This window comes from Echiichthys vipera (assembly GCF_963691815.1).
Source record: "Echiichthys vipera genome assembly, chromosome: 1".
Classification (NCBI taxonomy): domain Eukaryota; kingdom Metazoa; phylum Chordata; class Actinopteri; order Perciformes; family Trachinidae; genus Echiichthys; species Echiichthys vipera.
The window spans coordinates 5,520,704-5,539,515 of NC_139826.1; the positions used below are offsets into that span (position 1 = coordinate 5,520,704).

The following is an 18,812-nucleotide window of genomic DNA, read 5'->3' on the forward strand; positions in this document are numbered from 1 at the left end:
TATTTATATCATCTGGAATAATAACTGCCGTAACATGTGAGTCATATTCACATTACTATAGATATTTTATAGTTATTATTACTTTTGTGGTTGCCCGCATCTCTGGAACTGTCTGTCTGTCAGCCTGTCTGTCTACCTGTCCTTGTCTCTCTCTGTCCATCCGTCTGTCTTTGTCTCTTTCTGTACATCCGTCTGTCTTTGTCTCTCTCTGTCCATCTGTCTGTCTTTCTGTTTGTCTTTGTCTCTCTCTGTCTCTCTCTGTCCATCCGTCTGTCTTTGTCTCTTTCTGTACATCCGTCTGTCTTTGTCTCTCTCTGTCCATCTGTCTGTCTTTCTGTTTGTCTTTGTCTCTCTCTGTCCATCCGTCTGTCTTTGTCTCTCTCTGTCCATCCGTCTGTCTTTGTCTCTTTCTGTCCATCCATCTGTCTTTGTCTCTCTCTGTCCATCCGTCTGTCTTTGTGTCTGTTTTTGTCTCTCTCTGTCCATCTGTCTGTCTTTTCTCTCTTTCTCTCTCTTTTTTCTTCCTCCCCAACCGGTGCAGACAGATGTCCGTCCTCCACAGAGCTGGGTCTGTCCCATGTTCCTGCTGTTAAAGGGAAGGTTTTCAACGCCAGTGTGTGCACAAGATTGCTGGATTAATACTGTATGTAATAACTATAAAATTATTATTATTATTAATAATAAAGATAGTGTGACTTGTTTCTGCTCATGGGGGAATTGTTGGGTCTCTGTAAATCATAAATAAGTCACAGAGTGTGGTCCTTACCAACTCTACATTTAAAGTGTCTTGAGATAAGTTTAGTTATGATTTGGCACTGTAAATAAAATAGAATTGATTATGAAATGTCCAATGGCCGACAAACTTTTATTACAAACACAACACCAACATGCAAAATGACTCTGACCCATAAAAATGAAGCTCAGCGTTTACTGGCCACATAGAAATGACCATGACATCACACCAAATGTGGAAACAACAATGAAACAGCTCCCTCTGGTTTGGCTGTAATAAGCCCTGTGACAACAAAGGCCTTCTGCTTACACTGTCATTTTGAGTCTAACTGCCATTTAACAGATTTTTTGTTTATCCTTTTTTTTTATTTTGTGGGCATATGCTTCCAAGTATTTTTACCTTCTTATTCCTCTCCTTATCCTACCGCAACAGCCGAATTCCCCCTCTGGGCATAAATGAAGACTCATCCTATGTTCTAAAGCAGGGCTGTCAAACTCAGGCCCGTGGGCCAAATCTGGCCCGTGGTGTAATTATATTTGGCCCTCAAGATCATATCAAGGTTCTGTGAGAGCTGGCCCGTGTGTTTAAAGCACATACACGTCTACTTTTCTGTTAACAAACATGAGCATCCATGCTACCAGTCTCTGCAGACACACTGAATCCACCCCTCCCCAAAAACGCCCAAAAGAAAGATGGAAAACAGGAGCTTTCAGCAGCGGTGGGAGGCAGATGATCTGTGTCTGAAGGTAAAGAGCTGTTTGTCTCGTTTGCAGAGCCACCTTGGCTGTAACCAAAGAATCAAACAGAAGAAACACCACAACAAGAACAAGGACCTGCACTGAAAAGGTTCAACGTTACACATCTGGAGAGAAGGAAAACATTTGCAGTCTTTTTTTTGTCGATATTGAGTTTTTAAATTTGGCCCACTTTTAATTGGAGTCTGACACCCCTGCTCTAAATGAATGAAGTTGGAAAATTGTCCATGATGGGGATCCTTTCTATGGACTGTACCACGTTACTCTGTAACCCAGGGAGCTGTCACGTGCAGCTTCACTAGCGTCTCAAAAAACACTAAATGCCAAACATGAATCATAGTTCAAAGTTTGTCTCCTTAAAATCCCCATTCTACACACTACCATTAGAACCCGTCCTGAAGCAAACGGCCCATGTAATGTCGGCTGTTGGCAGCCCCCGACCCTCCGCCCCCTCACCCCTTTGCAGTGGTAACGGTTCAGCAGCAGACTGCCATTTTACAGTGACTGCTCGCTGAATCTCCAAAGTGACAGAGCACAAGTTCTTCATATATGTAGCAGTCCGCTTGTTTCCTAAAGGACAGCGTGCTTAACGCTGTATTGTAAGCAAACAGCCACAACGTCATTTCGCTTTAAGCACAAGCCAAATTAACAGTGGCGTAAAAACACGGGTAAGTTGGTCATTTGAAGTTATCAAAAGCTATTCTAGCTAGCTAACGTTGCCATAACATAGCCACGGTGCTGTTGCTTTTCTAAGCGCTTGTTAGCTTGGTCGTCTAGCTAGCACCGTTGGTTGTCATGGCTTCATGTATGCTTGTATGGTGTGGACGGCAGTTTGGTAACACAGTGACATGTTGACATGAATGCGTTGCTGAAATGACGTCATGATAGAGTTGCTGTCGTCTGCACAAGTCAACTATGATGTAACTTGTGTGTCGGCCGATGTGCACCCGCGACGGTACAGGGCTTCGCTTCGCTAGTGAAAGGTTAGTGCCGTAGTTCACGCTGTTTAGATCCGAAAAGAGACTGTGTCCCCGCATGCGGAAGTCGCCACTGTCCCTCCTCCCACACGCAGGAACTGTCAGCTCCATAGAGAGGTTCAGCACTCAAGAATAAGCCCTGCTACAATGGTAAAAAGGCTGCTGGCTAAAGGCATTACTGCCAAAGAGGGGAATTGGTGTATATCTAATGTTTACCAGCACACACTTATCTAAATGAAACATGGAAGTACAGATAGGTATTTCAACAAATCTATTTGATTATGATGAGCTGGACAAACCCCACTTTGAAATAGGACCATATGGCAATATGTGCACAATAACACAGCGCTGGACGTCTGCTTTAAAGGGCTTTAGTGTGACCATGTGCATATACACCAATGTCGATTTTATTTATAGTGTCATTAGCCTGTGAATGTTCTCATTTGTCCAGGTCATCGTTATCTCCAACGCAATTTCAGTCGAAAGCAACTGGACTTGGTTATTTGTTTGGGAAAATGTTTCACCTCTCACCCAAGAGGCTTCATCAGTTCATGTACGCATCTGACAAGGCTGGGACTGGACCAGGTCCAGGACCAGGACCAGGATCAGGATCAGGCTGGGACCTGTTCAACTAACTGGTAGTTAGATAGTTAGTTAGAACAAAGGGTTCCAGTGACATCATCGGCCTTGTGAGAGGTTAAATACCTGGATCTTCACACCAGTTAGTTGGTCCAGTCCCAGCCTGGTCAGATGTGTACATAAACTGATGAAGCCTCTTGGATGAGAGGTGAAACGTCTTCCTTGACAAATAACCAAGTCCAGTTGCTTTTGACTGAAATAGCTTTGGGGATTTATAGTGTCATTTCATAACAGAAGTTATCTCAGGATACTTTATGTGTAGAGCAGATCTCTAGACTCAATATGATTTACAACGATTCAACAATTCCCCCAAGGGCAGTTGCATTTGGTTTACTTCACATTTCCATATTTTTCAGTTTCTGTTGTCAGACAACTGAATGGGTCATAAAATCGTTATTTATTCACGGCCGATAACTACTAGCTGTCGATCAGCTGTCATTCCCAAATGGCTCTGTTGTGATGCTCTCGCTAAAAATATGGCTATTTTATCATTTAGACACCATCTGTCAAAATGAAATTCAATCCAGGTTAATAACAACTCTGCTGTGTATTTGGCCATATTGACATTTAAAATAAATGACCCCAGAGAGAGTTTAAGGGGACCAACGCTGTCTCAGGCCATTATCGTTTTATGTGTTTACCCAGTACACACTTAAACACCAAACCCAAAACTGGCTGAAACAGAGAAAGTTGCTTTTTCCCAATTTAAGCAGCTGAATATGGACATATTGTAATGGTGGACGCTTACTGTTGAGTGCTTCCTGTTGGTCAGGATCCTTTAGGCTCTGCCCAGACCTGGCAAACATGCGTCTTGGGTGATCCCTGGCTCTAGAATGTGTCTCCACATGAGGGCTGGACGATATGGCCAAAATCTTCTATCCCGATATAGATCTGGATAACGATAATCTACATCACAATGTAGCATGTTCTCTGGTAATTTAATACATTAATAGTCTGTATGAAATAACCACAAGGCAAAGCCTATTTTTGTATACTAATAATACATAAATATTAGTATTCATTGGCTGCTGTTCATTATACAAACTTCCCAGATCTTTTTCCAGTCTTCTGGTGGGTGGGTCTGAGTCCCAAGTGCGTGGACTCAGACGCACCAGCCCAGCGACAGACCCGTGGCTGGCTTCCACAGAGGACGCCTGTTGAGTGAGCGGCCCTTCAGTGTGGCTCAGGGCACATTCTCATACAAACTGCTAAAAGAATGTTTCCATATGCAGCCAGGACCACCTCTGAATGTCGTCTGAGGGCGCACTCACACTGTCTGTCCGTACTGTGCCCCGTGCTTTAGGGTACTTGTCCCCCCCTCCAGGCCCGTTTGTACTAACACTGCCTATATATATATATATATATATATATATATATATATATATATATATATATATATATATATATATATATATATATATATATATGTTTAATATTTCTTGCTTTATTGATTTTTAAATATTGCTGTTAAAAACCACCCGGTGCAAAACCGCCAGCCCGTGTGTTGCTGCATTTACTCAGACAATGGTGAAGCAACTGTTAAGTTGTTTGACAATTGAAATTGATTAAATTGACAAAGAACCAGATGAACGTGATCAAAAAACAAAAAGGAAATGGGTTCTTTTATGTCCAACTTATGTTATGTACAGTGAATATAGAAGTAATACTAACATTAAATTATTGCTGCGCTAATAAATGTCAGAGATAAACACCAAATCTTATGAATGTGCACAAACTATTCCAATCTTTATGGAACCAAGATATGCTTTTGAAGAGAAAAGGTGTGTGTGCTGTCAGATAATGTCACATCGGGGCGGTCTGTTAGCCTCGTGAGACCATCCAGATCTCGCAAGCTCCATTGTATTTTACTCGCAGATCATCCTGGTAACAAGCAATCTAGAATACTCCCAATCAGCGTTGGTTTTGAGGCTGATTTAAGTGATGCAAGGAGAAGCAACTGTTTAGTGTAAACAACATGGAGGCTTCCGCGGATGAGATGAACAGCTATGGAGCTAGCCGCTCACTAACTCTTTTTTTCTCTGGATCCTTCTGTTGAATATGGACCGGGCTCCTGAAATTGGGCCTTTAATCTGTAAAAAAATAATAATATCCTTTACCCACATGTTGTTTACTTTCTGAGCTTTGCCTCCACACTGTTAGTACGTCATACGCTTCGTTGATCTGATTGGTTAATTTGGCCCGTATGTTGGTGATAGACAGATGGTTTATCCAATCAGCAACCAGTATTTTCACCCCTTCGCAAACGATCTCCAAACCAGAGTTGGATATGCTGAGCAAATGAGAATCTACACATCTGGCGGAGTCAGGTTAGGAGGCTTTGGCTGAGAGGTAGAACGAGCATCTTCCATTAGAAAGATCAGTGGTTCCCTCTGGCCCCTCATATAGTCCGCATGTCGAAGTGTCCTTGGGCAGTGGGAGCAACTGATTGTGTGATTGTGGTTTGAATGATAAGATTAGTTAGATTAGATGTATGAATGTATGTGTGAATGGGTGAATGTGACATGTAGTGTAAAAGCTGCCACTACCTTGAGCAGTCAGAAGACTAGAAAGGCTACATAAGTACAGTTCCATTTACCACATACATACTGTGGCTCACTCACAGTGCTACCCATGCTTGCTCACTGGCAACTTTGGTAAACTAATTTAATTGTAAAAATCGTGAAGAATCGGGACCACTTGTGTACACTGTACGAACACTTAACACACACTTTCCCAAACGACAGCAGGTTGTAATAGGCTATAAGAGTGAAAAGCAGCTCTTATGCTATGAAATTGAAAATACAATATAATTAGTGTATATTTAAAATCGTTCTAAGATTTGACATATGTTGTTTCTAGCGGCCTCTTTGGTGGTAAGATGTTACTGCAAGTTAACCTGTTCTTTCAGAGTCTCCATCTTGTCTCGTTCACGGTCACTATGTGTGTTGACTATTTTTTTGTTTTTGTTTTTGCTCTTTTGTAAACACATTCAATTATTGAAACACATTTACCTCTCTACTTCCAGTCCGTCCCCTATATGTTACCCTCTTCAATCCACACACACACCTGTTCCTATTACACTTCTGCCCTTACTACAAGCCTGACTCAGAAGTTGGAAGTTCCCGATTTCCGATTACAAGTGAACGCAGCAAAACTTTAGTGACGATTTGGACCGACAGACCAACTGCTGTCAGCAGCGTCACTAACATGGAGGATATTGTAATACTCAGCATAAAGGCAACAAGTGCCTTCATTAGTGGGTCACATGATCAATCGCCATTGTTTTAACTCCCTCTGTGATGGATAGGAACTTAAAAGGCAATAAATAGATGGAAATCTTACGGAGTACAGCTTTAAACATTCAAAGCAACAAAACATTTGCTCACTACATTGTGCAGAAGAAGCTTGGATAAGGAATTGGGCTCTGGTTTGCTATTTCCTTCTCCCAGTGATTGGCACATGTGGGTGATTACCTCCTATCTGTGTTCCACGTTAGCTTGGTTACTTATGCATGTCTTGAGTGTTACATGTGTAAATATTAGTTGTGTGTATTTATTTGTAATTGTTTTTGTGTGTCTGGTTTTGGTGTGTTGTGTGTCCTGTGTGTTGCTTGTAGTAGTGCAAGGCCCTGGATGGATAGCCTGGACCCTGAAACCCTGTATGTGTCTCCAGAGCAGACTGGACAGCCCACGCTCCCCCTCCCTACCTCGGAAGTCTCCACCTTGGCACTAGGGGGGTAAGAAGCTCCAAAAAGAGTTTGTGGGACAACAGGGGGTTAGTCAGTCAATCAGTCCAGACATAGAAAACTATAAACAAAACAATAGAATGCATACCTACAGTGCAATGGGCATAACCACAACAGGAAGTAAAATGTATAATGTATATGTGATTTTAAAAAGGGATGTGCACAGGCATGAAAAAAGAACTTTATTTATCCCTGAGGGATGATAAAATGCTGCGCAATCACATAGCTTCAAATTGGCTCATCAGCGGGTGTGGCTGGGTACTCGCTCCTTTTTGGTTTTTCATTAGAAAAACTTGTAGGTAGTAACTGGTACCTGATACTTTGTTAGTACTAGGTTCTCAGCGAGCTGAGCTGACACGGAAGTGGCGTGTGCTTGTGTTGCAATATTCAACTCATGTCTGTTCAGGAGACGAGAGAAAAACCTTTTTAAGTGTAAAGCCACTGCTGATGAAAACCCTGATTTAGTGGCCTTGTAATAACTAAATAAATAAAATAAATAATAAAGCAATGAGGGACTTTTATTTTGAATATTTCATAGGAAATAAGATGTTTATCCTCTCCTGTACCGCTTCTCAGGCTCACCGGCTTCTGAACAGCAGACGTTGCGACGATTACCTGTTGTAACATCCATTTTATTATATTGGGGTACGTTTTATGAAACTAGAACTAACGCTATTGTATACAGTGTGACCTCCTTGCTGACATTGCTACCTTTTTAGCAGATCAAAATGTGGGGATGTAACAATATACTCAACACATTTCAAAATGATGATTCAATATGATTCACCATACTGAGTTCATGATATGATTTGTCTTTTTTAAAAATGAGATTGAAGTCAAACCCTGGGTGAAAAAGATCCCTTTATTAAAACCTACAAAAACCAATTCTATGGATTAATCTATCAGCTATTTAATCTATTAATTGATTCATCGAAAAAAATGTTTTCCTCCAAATAATTGATTTTGCAACCAGTTATTTTTATTGTTTTCTTTGAAAAAAAAGATAACACAAGACATCAAATAGCCATCATAAGGCTATAAGAAAACTGATAGACAATATACGCTACACAATTTGGAGGATACAAAATCATATAGTTAAACAGTAACCAATTAAATAATAAAACAATATTAAATCTATTATTTTTATTGAATAATTTAAAAAATGAAACAAATATATATATATATATATTTATTTATTTTATATATATATATATTTATTTATTTATATATATATATATATATATATGGCGGCTGCTGACCTTTAAGGAGGGGAAGCTCATTTTTCCGGCCTCCATCATAAATGTGTTTGTTTATTTATATGTAAATTCTACCCTTTGTTCCTTTTCAAGAAAATGATCTGTGACTTTGTCGTACCAACTAGGAGTCTTTTCCAGGGACATGACCAGTGTCCTCTCAGGGTGCACTCACACTGTCCTTCAAACAGTGACAAAACAGAGTCTCCAGACACAACGCTAGTCGTTTTAAACAAAGACAAAGTCTCTGGGGATCGGTAAAGTCTCCGGATCAGATCAGAACAACGGAATGAAAAACTTGGAAAATGCTCCGCTGGATGTTTATTTTTAAGAACTCAAAAACTCAAAAACTTAAAAACTTGCGGTGGAGACCGCGATATGACGACACCGCCCCACTGAGGAGGAACTATGAAGAACTCTGCTCATATGTTTTGCTAATTCTCAACAATGTCAAAGCTTGAGCTAACAGTTTTCATGTCAACTCACCTGCATCACTAGATCTGTAATTTTTGACCATTTTGATGCGCTCTCCTCAAGTATCTGCTTCTTCTTTATTCTGGCCTTTTCATTCCCTCCTTTCTCCTTTCTCTTCTTGCCCTCCATCAGATGTAACTGAGCAAATCCGATTCTTTTTCCACTGTAAGAAAATCCGCTCCTTCAACCTTGCCCGCTTTCTCTCTGTCTGACAGCCGCTCATTCATCTCCATTCGTTCATTGGATAAACGCGGAGCGATCATTGGAGCGATACGCAGTTCCCATTTCCCATGAGACTTTGCTCCGACCATTCTACATTAATTTATGAACAAAAAAACAAGTTCAATCTTTGGCCATTTTATAGTTGTGGTCATGAAAGTTATGTAACGTCTGAATCAAAATAATTAGACCAAGATAGGAGGCTAAACCAAAATCAGTAGGCTGGATTAATGAGAGTGAGTGTGACACTGTAGCAACCATGAGTGAGATGTAGAGACACAAGTGGTGGACTCTGTTTGTATGGTTTATGGAGATTCAAGATTCAAGATTCAAGAAGCTTTATTTATCCCGAGGGAAATTATTTTGCAACAGTTTCAATACAAAGGCGGAAAAGGATCAGAGTAACAATAAGCATAAACATAAATCAAATCAAAATAAAGCTAACGTAAAATAAATCGAGCAATGAACCAAGTGTGACAGAGTGCAACAGACATCGTGGTTAAGCGTAGGTATATACAATATACAGCAATACGCACTGTTCAGTTTAGCAGCAGATTGAATAAAATAAGTACAAACTAGATAAGTGACAAGGAGCGATAAGTTATAAGTGTTAAAAATGTTAAAAATGTAGCAGCATGTCCTACAGAACTAAGTGACAGTATGGCGGAGCATTTCGTACTTAAGTTAGTTACAGTAAACCACAGTGAAATGTAGCAGCATGTCCTAAAGCACAGTAAGTATATCAGCAGATAGTTACAGTAAACCATTAATAAATAAATAAAGTGATGTAGTGATGGTATAAAGTGACAGTGTAGTATAGCAGCATTACTTACTGAAGTAAGTGACAGTACAACTGAATAAAGTACAACTGAATAAAGTGATGCAGTGATGGTATAAAGTGACAAAGTGACATTTTCAGGATACAGTGTCTCCACTGTTCCTTACCTGACTGGGGGGAGATGAATTATAAAGTTTGATGGCCGCCGGAAGAAAAGACTTCCTCCGGCGTTCAGTATTACAAAGATCTTGGAGATTTTCACAGGAACATACGTGATTCTAGAGTTTTAACTGAATGGGCCGGTCATGAACATCACACGGTGAAAGTGTTGTCATATGGCCTCTCCAACTCCAGCCATTCCACTACTGCCAGTTTTAGTGATTTTGCAACTCTATTTCCAGTACGCAATTCAAACACAGGACAAGTTTGCAAGGTTTTTCTGAGCCATCTCCGATTTACATCACATAATGTGTGCTGTGATTAAGACAGGAGGTCCACTCATATCATTGGGTTAGGGTTTTTTAGCTGCTTTAAAGCTATCAGAAAGCCTATTTCCTTTGAAGGAATTTGGTATGAACCCTCTAGAAATTAGTTTTTGTCATTATACAGATTTATGTGTAGTTTTTGAAAATGGTGAAATGAAAAAAATTGCACCAGTTTGTGTAACAACACAAACATTTCATATTAATATCTAAATCCCAAAGTGCAGCAGTAAGAGGTTACATTGAGTCCAGCAAACAACTACCTGAAGGCAGTTTGGCAGATCCTGGAGTTTAGCCCATTTCATAAGTGTGGATGTGTTTGTGTGGGAGAGTTTGTGTGTGCACTTTGGGATGCACAAAGACCAAAGCCAGTGTCATTTGACATTGGCTCCCTTCTGTTTTTACACACACAAATCACACACAAACCAGTGCAGCCTGTAGGACAACAGGGTAAACACAGCCCCCCTCAGGCCGGAACCTAATTGTTAGCTCCTGGTGTGGCTAGTCCAGGGATTAGCTACTGGCTGGGGAGTACTATTCACACCCTCTTTCATTCCCTCTGCCCACTGGGCCTTATCACCATCAATCTGACACCATGTTTATCTGACGCTGCAGCCAGATCTGCTGGCCTAGGTGAAATGTTCACAAAGGCCGTGGATCATCAGCACTTTGATTGTGGGACCCCAAATGGCCATTACTATCTCTGGCCCCAGTGATCCCAGCAGCCCTCCATGATCTCCATGCAGTGGTTAGTCCCAGAACCTGGAAAGCCGACCTGAGGGCCTGTCACTTTGTGTCTGTCATTTGTGCTCTTCTTCCATCTCAAACGAAGGTGGCTCCTCAGCCAGATTTTGTTTTGTTGTATTTGTGTTCAGTGGACTGGTTCTCCATGTGCACTGGTTTGTCGCGGCGCACTGTTTTTCCCGTCCTTTTGTGCACTGTTGGCCTTATTATAGCCTTCGCCAGGGACGTACCAACAACTGTAAAATCTGGAGTTTACCACCACCCTCTGATCACTGTGTCAATTTAGCTGCTGTGCTGTGTTTTGTTCAAAGAAGAAGAAAGAAAAAGAGACTGATTTTGCCACCATGGCTTCTTTTAAGTTGGATTTTCTCCCTGAGATGATGGTGGATCATTGCTCTTTGACTTCTAGTCCTGTGTAAGTAACTCACTCTGTCCATCTTTGTAAGTATTACAGTGTATGTTTCCTAAGGCTGCACTGTGTCTCTGAAACACAGTTTGAATGGACTTATTTTGTGCTTTAGCATATACAGTAATTAGTAATAATAATGAGCAGCTGTGTTGTAGTTTGTGTCATGGTGATAAAAGGCCTCCTGTAGTCACAGTTCTCTTCCATATAGCACGTAGCATGTTGTGGTGCCTCTCCATATGCCTCCTCTAAGGTTTGATTATGATTCCAATTGAGATGGTGATCAGTTCCTGTTCTGATGGAAACCTGTCTCTGATGATTCTTCATTGTATCTGTGTGAGAACCAGAAGTGCTCAATAGGCTGCTGCTCGAACAATGAATGTCTGTCCTACTTTAGTCATGATAACCACAATTATCAGTAATTTCCTTTCCTAAAATAGTCTTTTGAGCAAATTTCCTGTGAAAGCATCAATTGTCATCCCTAAAGTAACGTCATCGCCGAATGCGGATTGATCCCAATTGTTGTGATATGTTATTCCGTTGGTATCGTGCGTCCTCATACTAACTTGTTCCCTGGCACAGCACACTCTTAGGCCTGTACTTTTCTCTTGGTTTCAAGGGCTCGATGGGAGCCTTAAATAGCTTCACTCTAGCCATGGGATACCTACTGTAGATAATGTGGACGCCCCACACTGAGTGAAAGGATGATTATTGACTGATAGTTTACTGACAGATATCAGTTTATGCGATGAATTTTAAGAGAACAATGACAAATTGCCATTATACTGTATGTGTGTATATTGGGAATTGAATTAGTTTGAATATCTGCACAATACATTTTGAAAAACAAAATTAAAGGCAGGTGCTGATATTGATGTTTGAAGGTTTAAAATATCTGATAATGTATTAGCAGATACTAGAAATGCCGCTCTGCACCATCAAGATGATGATATGATTTCCTAAAGAAGGGTCTTTCCATCTGCTGTAATTATATAGTCGAGTAATGGCGTCCTGAGTAGAGAATGAAGTCACTCTCCCTCTGTGTTGGCTGCAAGTAAATATTATTCTCATTGTCAATAATGTGTCGATTGTCTCATCTCATCTCATCTTCAACCTCTTATCCGGGGTCGGGTCGCGGGGGCAGCAGCTCTAGCAGGGGACCCCAAACTTCCCTTTCCCGGGCCACATTAACCAGCTCTAACTGGGGGATCCTGAGGCGTTCCCGGGCCAGTGTGGAGATATAATCTCTCCACCTGGTCCTGGGTCTTCCCCGAGGCCTCCTCCCAGCTGGACGTGCCTGGAACACCTCCCTAGGGAGGCGCCCAGGGGGCATCCTTACTAGATGATCCTGAACCACCTCAACTGGCTCCTTTCAACGCAAAGGAGCTGCGGCTCTACTCCGAGTTCCTCACGGATGGCTGAACTTCTCACACTCTCTCTAAGGGAGACTCCAGCCACCTCAGTTAATCAATTAGTTGCTTGGTCTATAAAATGTATGTTAGTGCATGTGAGTGTCTTGTGCATCGGTCAGTATCAGACATTGAGGCCGTGACAAAGCGTCAGTATTTGTCAAGTTGGGGGATGGTGAGTGAAAGCTGTGTGGAAACAATCCCAGCTCAGAGTACAGCTCCTCTAAGCCATTGGTGGGTAGATGAAGAACATGGAAATGACTGGGAGGGACTGCAGACAGAAAGTCTTTTTAGATAAATAATAAACCAAAGTCTTTAATCTCTCAGTATACAGTATATCCTTGTATACCACAGCAGTGGAGTACGAAGGATATTAGAGGGGCTGGGGCCAAAATTCATAAAAATTGTCTTTTTTTAAAAAGTTAGAATCCCTAAGATTTTCATCTAGTTCATTGTCTGCCAAGTTTCCTCTTTGCCAAGTATTCCTATCTGTGTGTCTGTGGAGACATCCCCTCACTAAATGTAACTATCCCGCCATGTTAGTGACGCTGCTGACAGCAGTTTTTTGTTTTGTTTTTTTAAGATTATTTTTTTGGCAGTTTTTCAAGCCTTTATTAAATACAGTAGGACAGACAGGAAATGGAGTAAAAGAGAGAGGGGGAGATATGCAGCAAAGGGCCGAAGGTCAAAGTCGAACCTGTGGCTGCTGCCTCGAGGACCCTCAGCCTTTAAGATGGGGCAACTGCTCTAACCACTGTGTCCTGGCGGCCGTTGGTTTGCCGGCCGAGCTCGTCAATGCCCGTTATACTGCATTCACTTGTAAACAGAAATCAGGAACTTCCAACTTCTGAGTCAGGCTTATAGTAAGTGCAGAAGTGTAACAGGATTGTGTGTGTGTGTGTATGGATTTAAGAGGGGAACATATAGGGGACAGACTGAAAGTAGAGAGGTGAATGTGTGTGAATAAAGTTAACAAAAGAGCAAACAAAATAATTAAATAAAGTGAACACATAGTGACAGGAAATGTGAAAAGACGGAGAGCTCTGAAAGAACAGGTTCGCCTGCAATTACACTTTACTGCCTAAGAGGCCTCTAGAAACAATGTATCTCAAATCGTATGGAATATGACTTTAATGTTATCTCTGCTGAATCAGCTAGGGCGATATTATTTAACACAGTATTGGTTGGCCATGTTAACAGAACAATGTCTTAGTATGCAACGCCAGTTCTGAATTTTGCACACGGTTTCTTCAGGCCTCTTCAGCCTACAGCAGTGCACCTCTGTGTCCATGAACGAGGCTGTCTGTGTTTAGTTCACATGTCTGTAATAATTGCAGGACAGTCAAGTGTCTGTTAGCTAAACCAATAGTCAGTTGAACAAAGGAAGCCGATTGGTTACAAATTGACTTGGCTTGACACGCTAGCATGCTGATGGATTTGGCTTTTTTTAGCGGAGCTAGAGGGAGAATGTTCGGTGAGGCTGTTTTGCCCTTGCTGTTCTCCCTGAAGTTTGCTGGATGTGATGTACGTTGTTAGCCAGCTGCTAGCTTTACACGAGTAAAGGGTAATCTTTTTCCCCACACTCTTGACACAACATAGGAAAGCACATTGCTATTCAAGGACGAGTGACAACTTTGTTCACCTCATCTGCTTTAACAAGTGTAGCATTAATGCAGGAGGGAATTAGCAAGCTAGCTAACGATCCAGTTAGTTAGTCAGTTTTTACCATGCTTGCAACACTGGCAGCGGGGTGTGTCTGCCAGCGGTCTGCCAACAGTAAATTCATCAACTTCCCAAACCTGTAGATTGTGGCAGTTGTCAGTATCAGCCAACCCTCCTGCTGAGTCAACACAAATGTAGGCCAGAGTTACTATGAAAAGTGTCCTGAGATGACTTCTGTTATATTTTGACACTATAAAGTGTCGAATAAGCCCCGGATTTTAATATTTCGTATGTGTCTCAGCAAGATTTCTGCTCATGTTCAAAACTTTCTGCACACTCAAAACGTATCCTACATATCTCTGTTCTTGGTGAAGATTAACGTTGCTTAAATAATTTCATTCCCTCGAACATGCAACCACGATCGATTTATTTAGTTTTATTTGTGTGTCACTTGTTCTTGGCCTTCATGTGCAGCGGCTTGGGTCCCTTGAATAGTGCTTTAAAAAAATCTAACTATTATTGTTTATTTATTATAACAGTGATGAATTAATGTAAATAAAGTCACAACCTTTCAAGAAAAAAAATCTACCTGCACTAGTCTGCTGTGCTGTGTTCATAATTTGATAGGATATCAGCTGTGTCTATCCCACTGCTGTACTAGCATGTTTTTTTTTTTTAAATAACTAAGGCACTTGAGCAAAAACCTTTATTTTGTGAAAAAAAAAGCAGTGAGCAAGATTAGAGAACACTTTCAGATCCCTCCCAGTTATTGTTGTTAATCTGCACCTGGTGACAATAGACTTTATTGTTGGACACACCCTATTTATCTGCAGCTCTCCTGGTGACTTTGTAAGATGGCGAGCTGCTCTAAGGAGACTGAAACCCTGAGACAGCAGGTTGTCCAGATGAAGGCAAAAGGGATGACCCTCTCAGCCATCAGAGAGAGGTTGGGCGTTCACAGTCTGTGATTTCAAGAAGATTGAAACTTTACAAGGACACAGATTCATTTAGGTCCCTCAAACAGGCCGGCCGTCCACGTAAAACAAGTGCAACAGAGGACAGGATTATGAGAAGACTCTCAATGGGGAATCCGTTCAACACTGCAGCTGGAGTTGGTCACCAGTTCAGTTATGAACAGAGAATGGATCTGTCTCTGCACAGTGTCTCATCGTTTAAGAGTTTTCGGAGTGAAAGCCCACTCTGCAGTGACCAAACCTCTCATCAGCAGAAAGAATAAAAAGGCTAGACTTTCCTTATCTGAGGAGCATGTTGTGTGGAGAGAGGAGAACTGGTCCAGAGTGACCTCAGTGATGAGTGTGTCATGTTTTTTTTTTTTTTTCTGTAGCAGGAGTTGGGCCTCTTGTTCAGCTCCATGGCAGGGTGAATGCAAATGTTTATGTGAACCTCCTTCAGCAACATGCAACACCTTCACTGCAACTGTCTCCAATCAGCTGCAATTTTCCTACAAGACAATGTCCCCTGTCACACTGCAAAACAGGTGAAGCAGTTCACTGAAGCTGAGAATAATGAAACAATGAAAGGTCCACCCCAGAGTCCAGATCTAAACCCCATAGAGAATCTCTGGAAAATCCTCTGTGACAAAGTAATGTGTTAGAAACCCACTCCAGTTAGTGATCTGTGGAAGAGACTGAGTCAAAATGGACCAAGATCAAACCAGAGCAGTGTGAGAAACTAGTGATGTCCTGTGGGTGCAGATGTGCTGAAGTCATTTAAAGCTGTGGCCTCTACACTTCCTGTTCATTTTTGAATCCTAGAGAAGAAAACATGGTTGAAATCTTCTCTTCTGACACAATGGTTACTCTTCTCTCATTTTGATCACTGTTTTTTCAGCAAATAAAGGTTTTTGTTGAAGTGTCCTGGTTATTTAAAAAAAAAAAAAGCAGTGATGTAGCTACAGCGGATACTCTATCACATTCTGAACTGTAAAAAATAAGAGTATTTCTGAATAAATCAAGAATTAATTCTTTTTTCTCTAATTTTGATCTCTACTTTGTTGTTATTTCAAAATTCCTTCAACTTTTCACTCCCCTCTAGACAATACTGAAAAAAATAACTAGTAATACAGCTTAATAACAAAAAACACTCCAGAAAAATGGCTCTGTCTCTCTAGGAGGCCAAACAGCAAGTGCTCTGTCTCCCTTTGAGGTCCATCTGTATATGTACTGCAGTAAAGAAAAAACAACAAAAGCAGGGAACGTGTGTTGCCCTGTTCTGTTGGAAAAATGCAGATAAAAACAATTCCTTAAACCATCTTATTTCAATCTTATTGCAAATCAGATTAAGTGCAGCTAAGCTCATTGACACCTATAGTAAATGAGCTACTGAGACTTTTTAGGAAATTTGCGACCCGGCTACTATTGTTTTCCTGCTTCAAAACGGACCAACAGGCACCAACCATGTACCAGCGCAACTTGTCTCACTGTTTTGTTGCTGCGATTCGTTGTAGTTCATGTTTCTTTGCTCTAATTGGTTTTAGGTTAGATGCTCTGATTGGGTGTAGGTCACGTTTTGTTACTTTGATTGGTTGCAATTCATGTTTCATTGCTCGCTATATTCAACAAAAACATGAAAAAAAAGTAATATTTAAAATACAATGATAAAAGCTTAAGGTTTGAAAAAATATGGGAAAAAAAACTCCATAAGATTTGAGATATGTTGTTTCTAGCTGCCTCTTTGGTGGTAAGATGTTACTGCATGTGAGCCTGTTCTTTCAGAGCCCCTGTCTTGTCACGTTCACGGTCACTATGTGCGCTGACTTTTTTTTTGTTGCTCTTCTATAAACTTTATTGAAACACATTCACTTCTCAACTTCCATCCGTCCCCTATATGTTCCCCTCTTAAATCCACATACACACACATGTTCCTATTACACTTCTGCCTTTACCACAAGCCAGACTTAGAAGTTGGAAGTTCCCGAAATTCAATTACAAATGAATGCAGCAAAACTGTTGACGAGTGACGAGTTTGGCTGGCAGACCAACCGTTGTCAGCAGGGTCACTAACATGGAGGCTTATTTTCATCTGGCCCGGCCACAGACACAGATATTAGAATACTCAGCAAAAAGGCAACAAGTGCCTTCATTAGTGGGTCACATGATCAATCACCATTGTTTAAACTCACTCTGTGATAGATAGGAACTTAAAAGGCAATAAAAAAGATGGAAATCTTATGGAGTACAGCTTTAATATTTGAAAAAATATCATAGGCAGAAGTTGAAATAGGCTGAATGTTTTTTCTAGCTGAAAGACAGACACACAGACAGAGACAGAGAGAAAGACAACAGAAAGAGACAGAGGCGAGAAAAACATGATTTCCAGATGATAGCAGCAATAACTATCAGAGCCTGAAGATCCTGGGGACAGCCTCCTAAACACACACACACACACACACACACACACACACACGTTACACACACGTTACACACATACACACACCATACAAAGAAGCCATGTTTAATTTATATTTCTAGTTTTGTAATTATGTGTACTTATTTGAAATGGCAAATATTAAATTCTTCTTTGTTTGTACTTTTATGTTATGTATATATTTTATTTCTAATTGCTTTGGCAAAGTTAACTGGCCAGTAAAGTTCCCTCTAAGCCAGGCAGGCAGGCAGGCAGAGCAACAGACAAACTGAGAGACAGACAGACAGAGGGAGAAACCGATGGAGCTCTATTCTCATCAAAATAACCTGTCCATTTCTAGAGGGGAAACAGCAGAGTCATGGCACTACTGCACTGATGCTATCATCACACACACCTGCAGACACTGCAATCAAACATTTCCATGTTGCTCAAGCAATATCTGGGTCACGCAAGAAGTCAGAAAAGGACGAGAAGCAGCTCTTAAACCTCTACTTATAAATTAAAAAAAAAAGAATTCGATTCTATGAATCATTTGGGGGAAGAGGCCTCTCTTGGTGCTTTAAGCCACAGAATTAAAAAACTATAAATCCTTATGCTCATATATATATATTATATATATATATACTGTATATATAATATATATATATATATATATTTTTTTTTTTTTTTTAATATATATATATATATATATATATAATATAATATATATATATATATATATACACACCCCCTATATATTCATTTTGATTCATAAATATGTATGAGAAGCGAAAGTTATGGAACCTACCGGAGTTTTAGTTATGTAAAAAGAAATGTACAGTGAAGTTCTAGTGAGGCAAGATCAAACGGCTTTCTCACGCTCTAGCCGCGCAACACACACACTCATTGTAAACTTAAATCAGGTTTCCAAAAATCATAAAACTTAAATTGTTATAATTCACAAACTGTTAAAGATATCAAAAAGCAGAGTCATGCCTTAATAGTTCGAAGTCTTGTGATCGGTTTAAAGTTTAAAAGAAGTGTGTAAGTGGAACGACTAGCGTGTCAAAGTGGAATATATTTAAGAGGGGGGGTTAAAAAAATATGAAAAATGCTTAATATTTGAAAAATTATAAAAGGTAGAAAACCAGTTAAATTGGAGCAAAATGT

General features: G+C 40.5%; 1 protein-coding gene across 1 annotated transcript in view; it reads left to right on the top strand.

Moving 5' to 3' along the window:
- The first annotated feature begins 2,013 nt into the window (after positions 1 to 2,013).
- The window catches only part of celf1 (cugbp, Elav-like family member 1), a 40,595-nt gene continuing 23,796 nt past the window's right edge, over positions 2,014 to 18,812 (top strand). The window contains exons 1-2 of the mRNA XM_083913002.1: positions 2,014 to 2,156; positions 6,721 to 6,840. Of these exons, the coding sequence (XP_083769128.1) occupies positions 6,737 to 6,840 (104 nt within the window). The 5' untranslated portion in view covers positions 2,014 to 2,156; positions 6,721 to 6,736. The remainder of the gene's footprint in view (positions 2,157 to 6,720; positions 6,841 to 18,812) is intronic.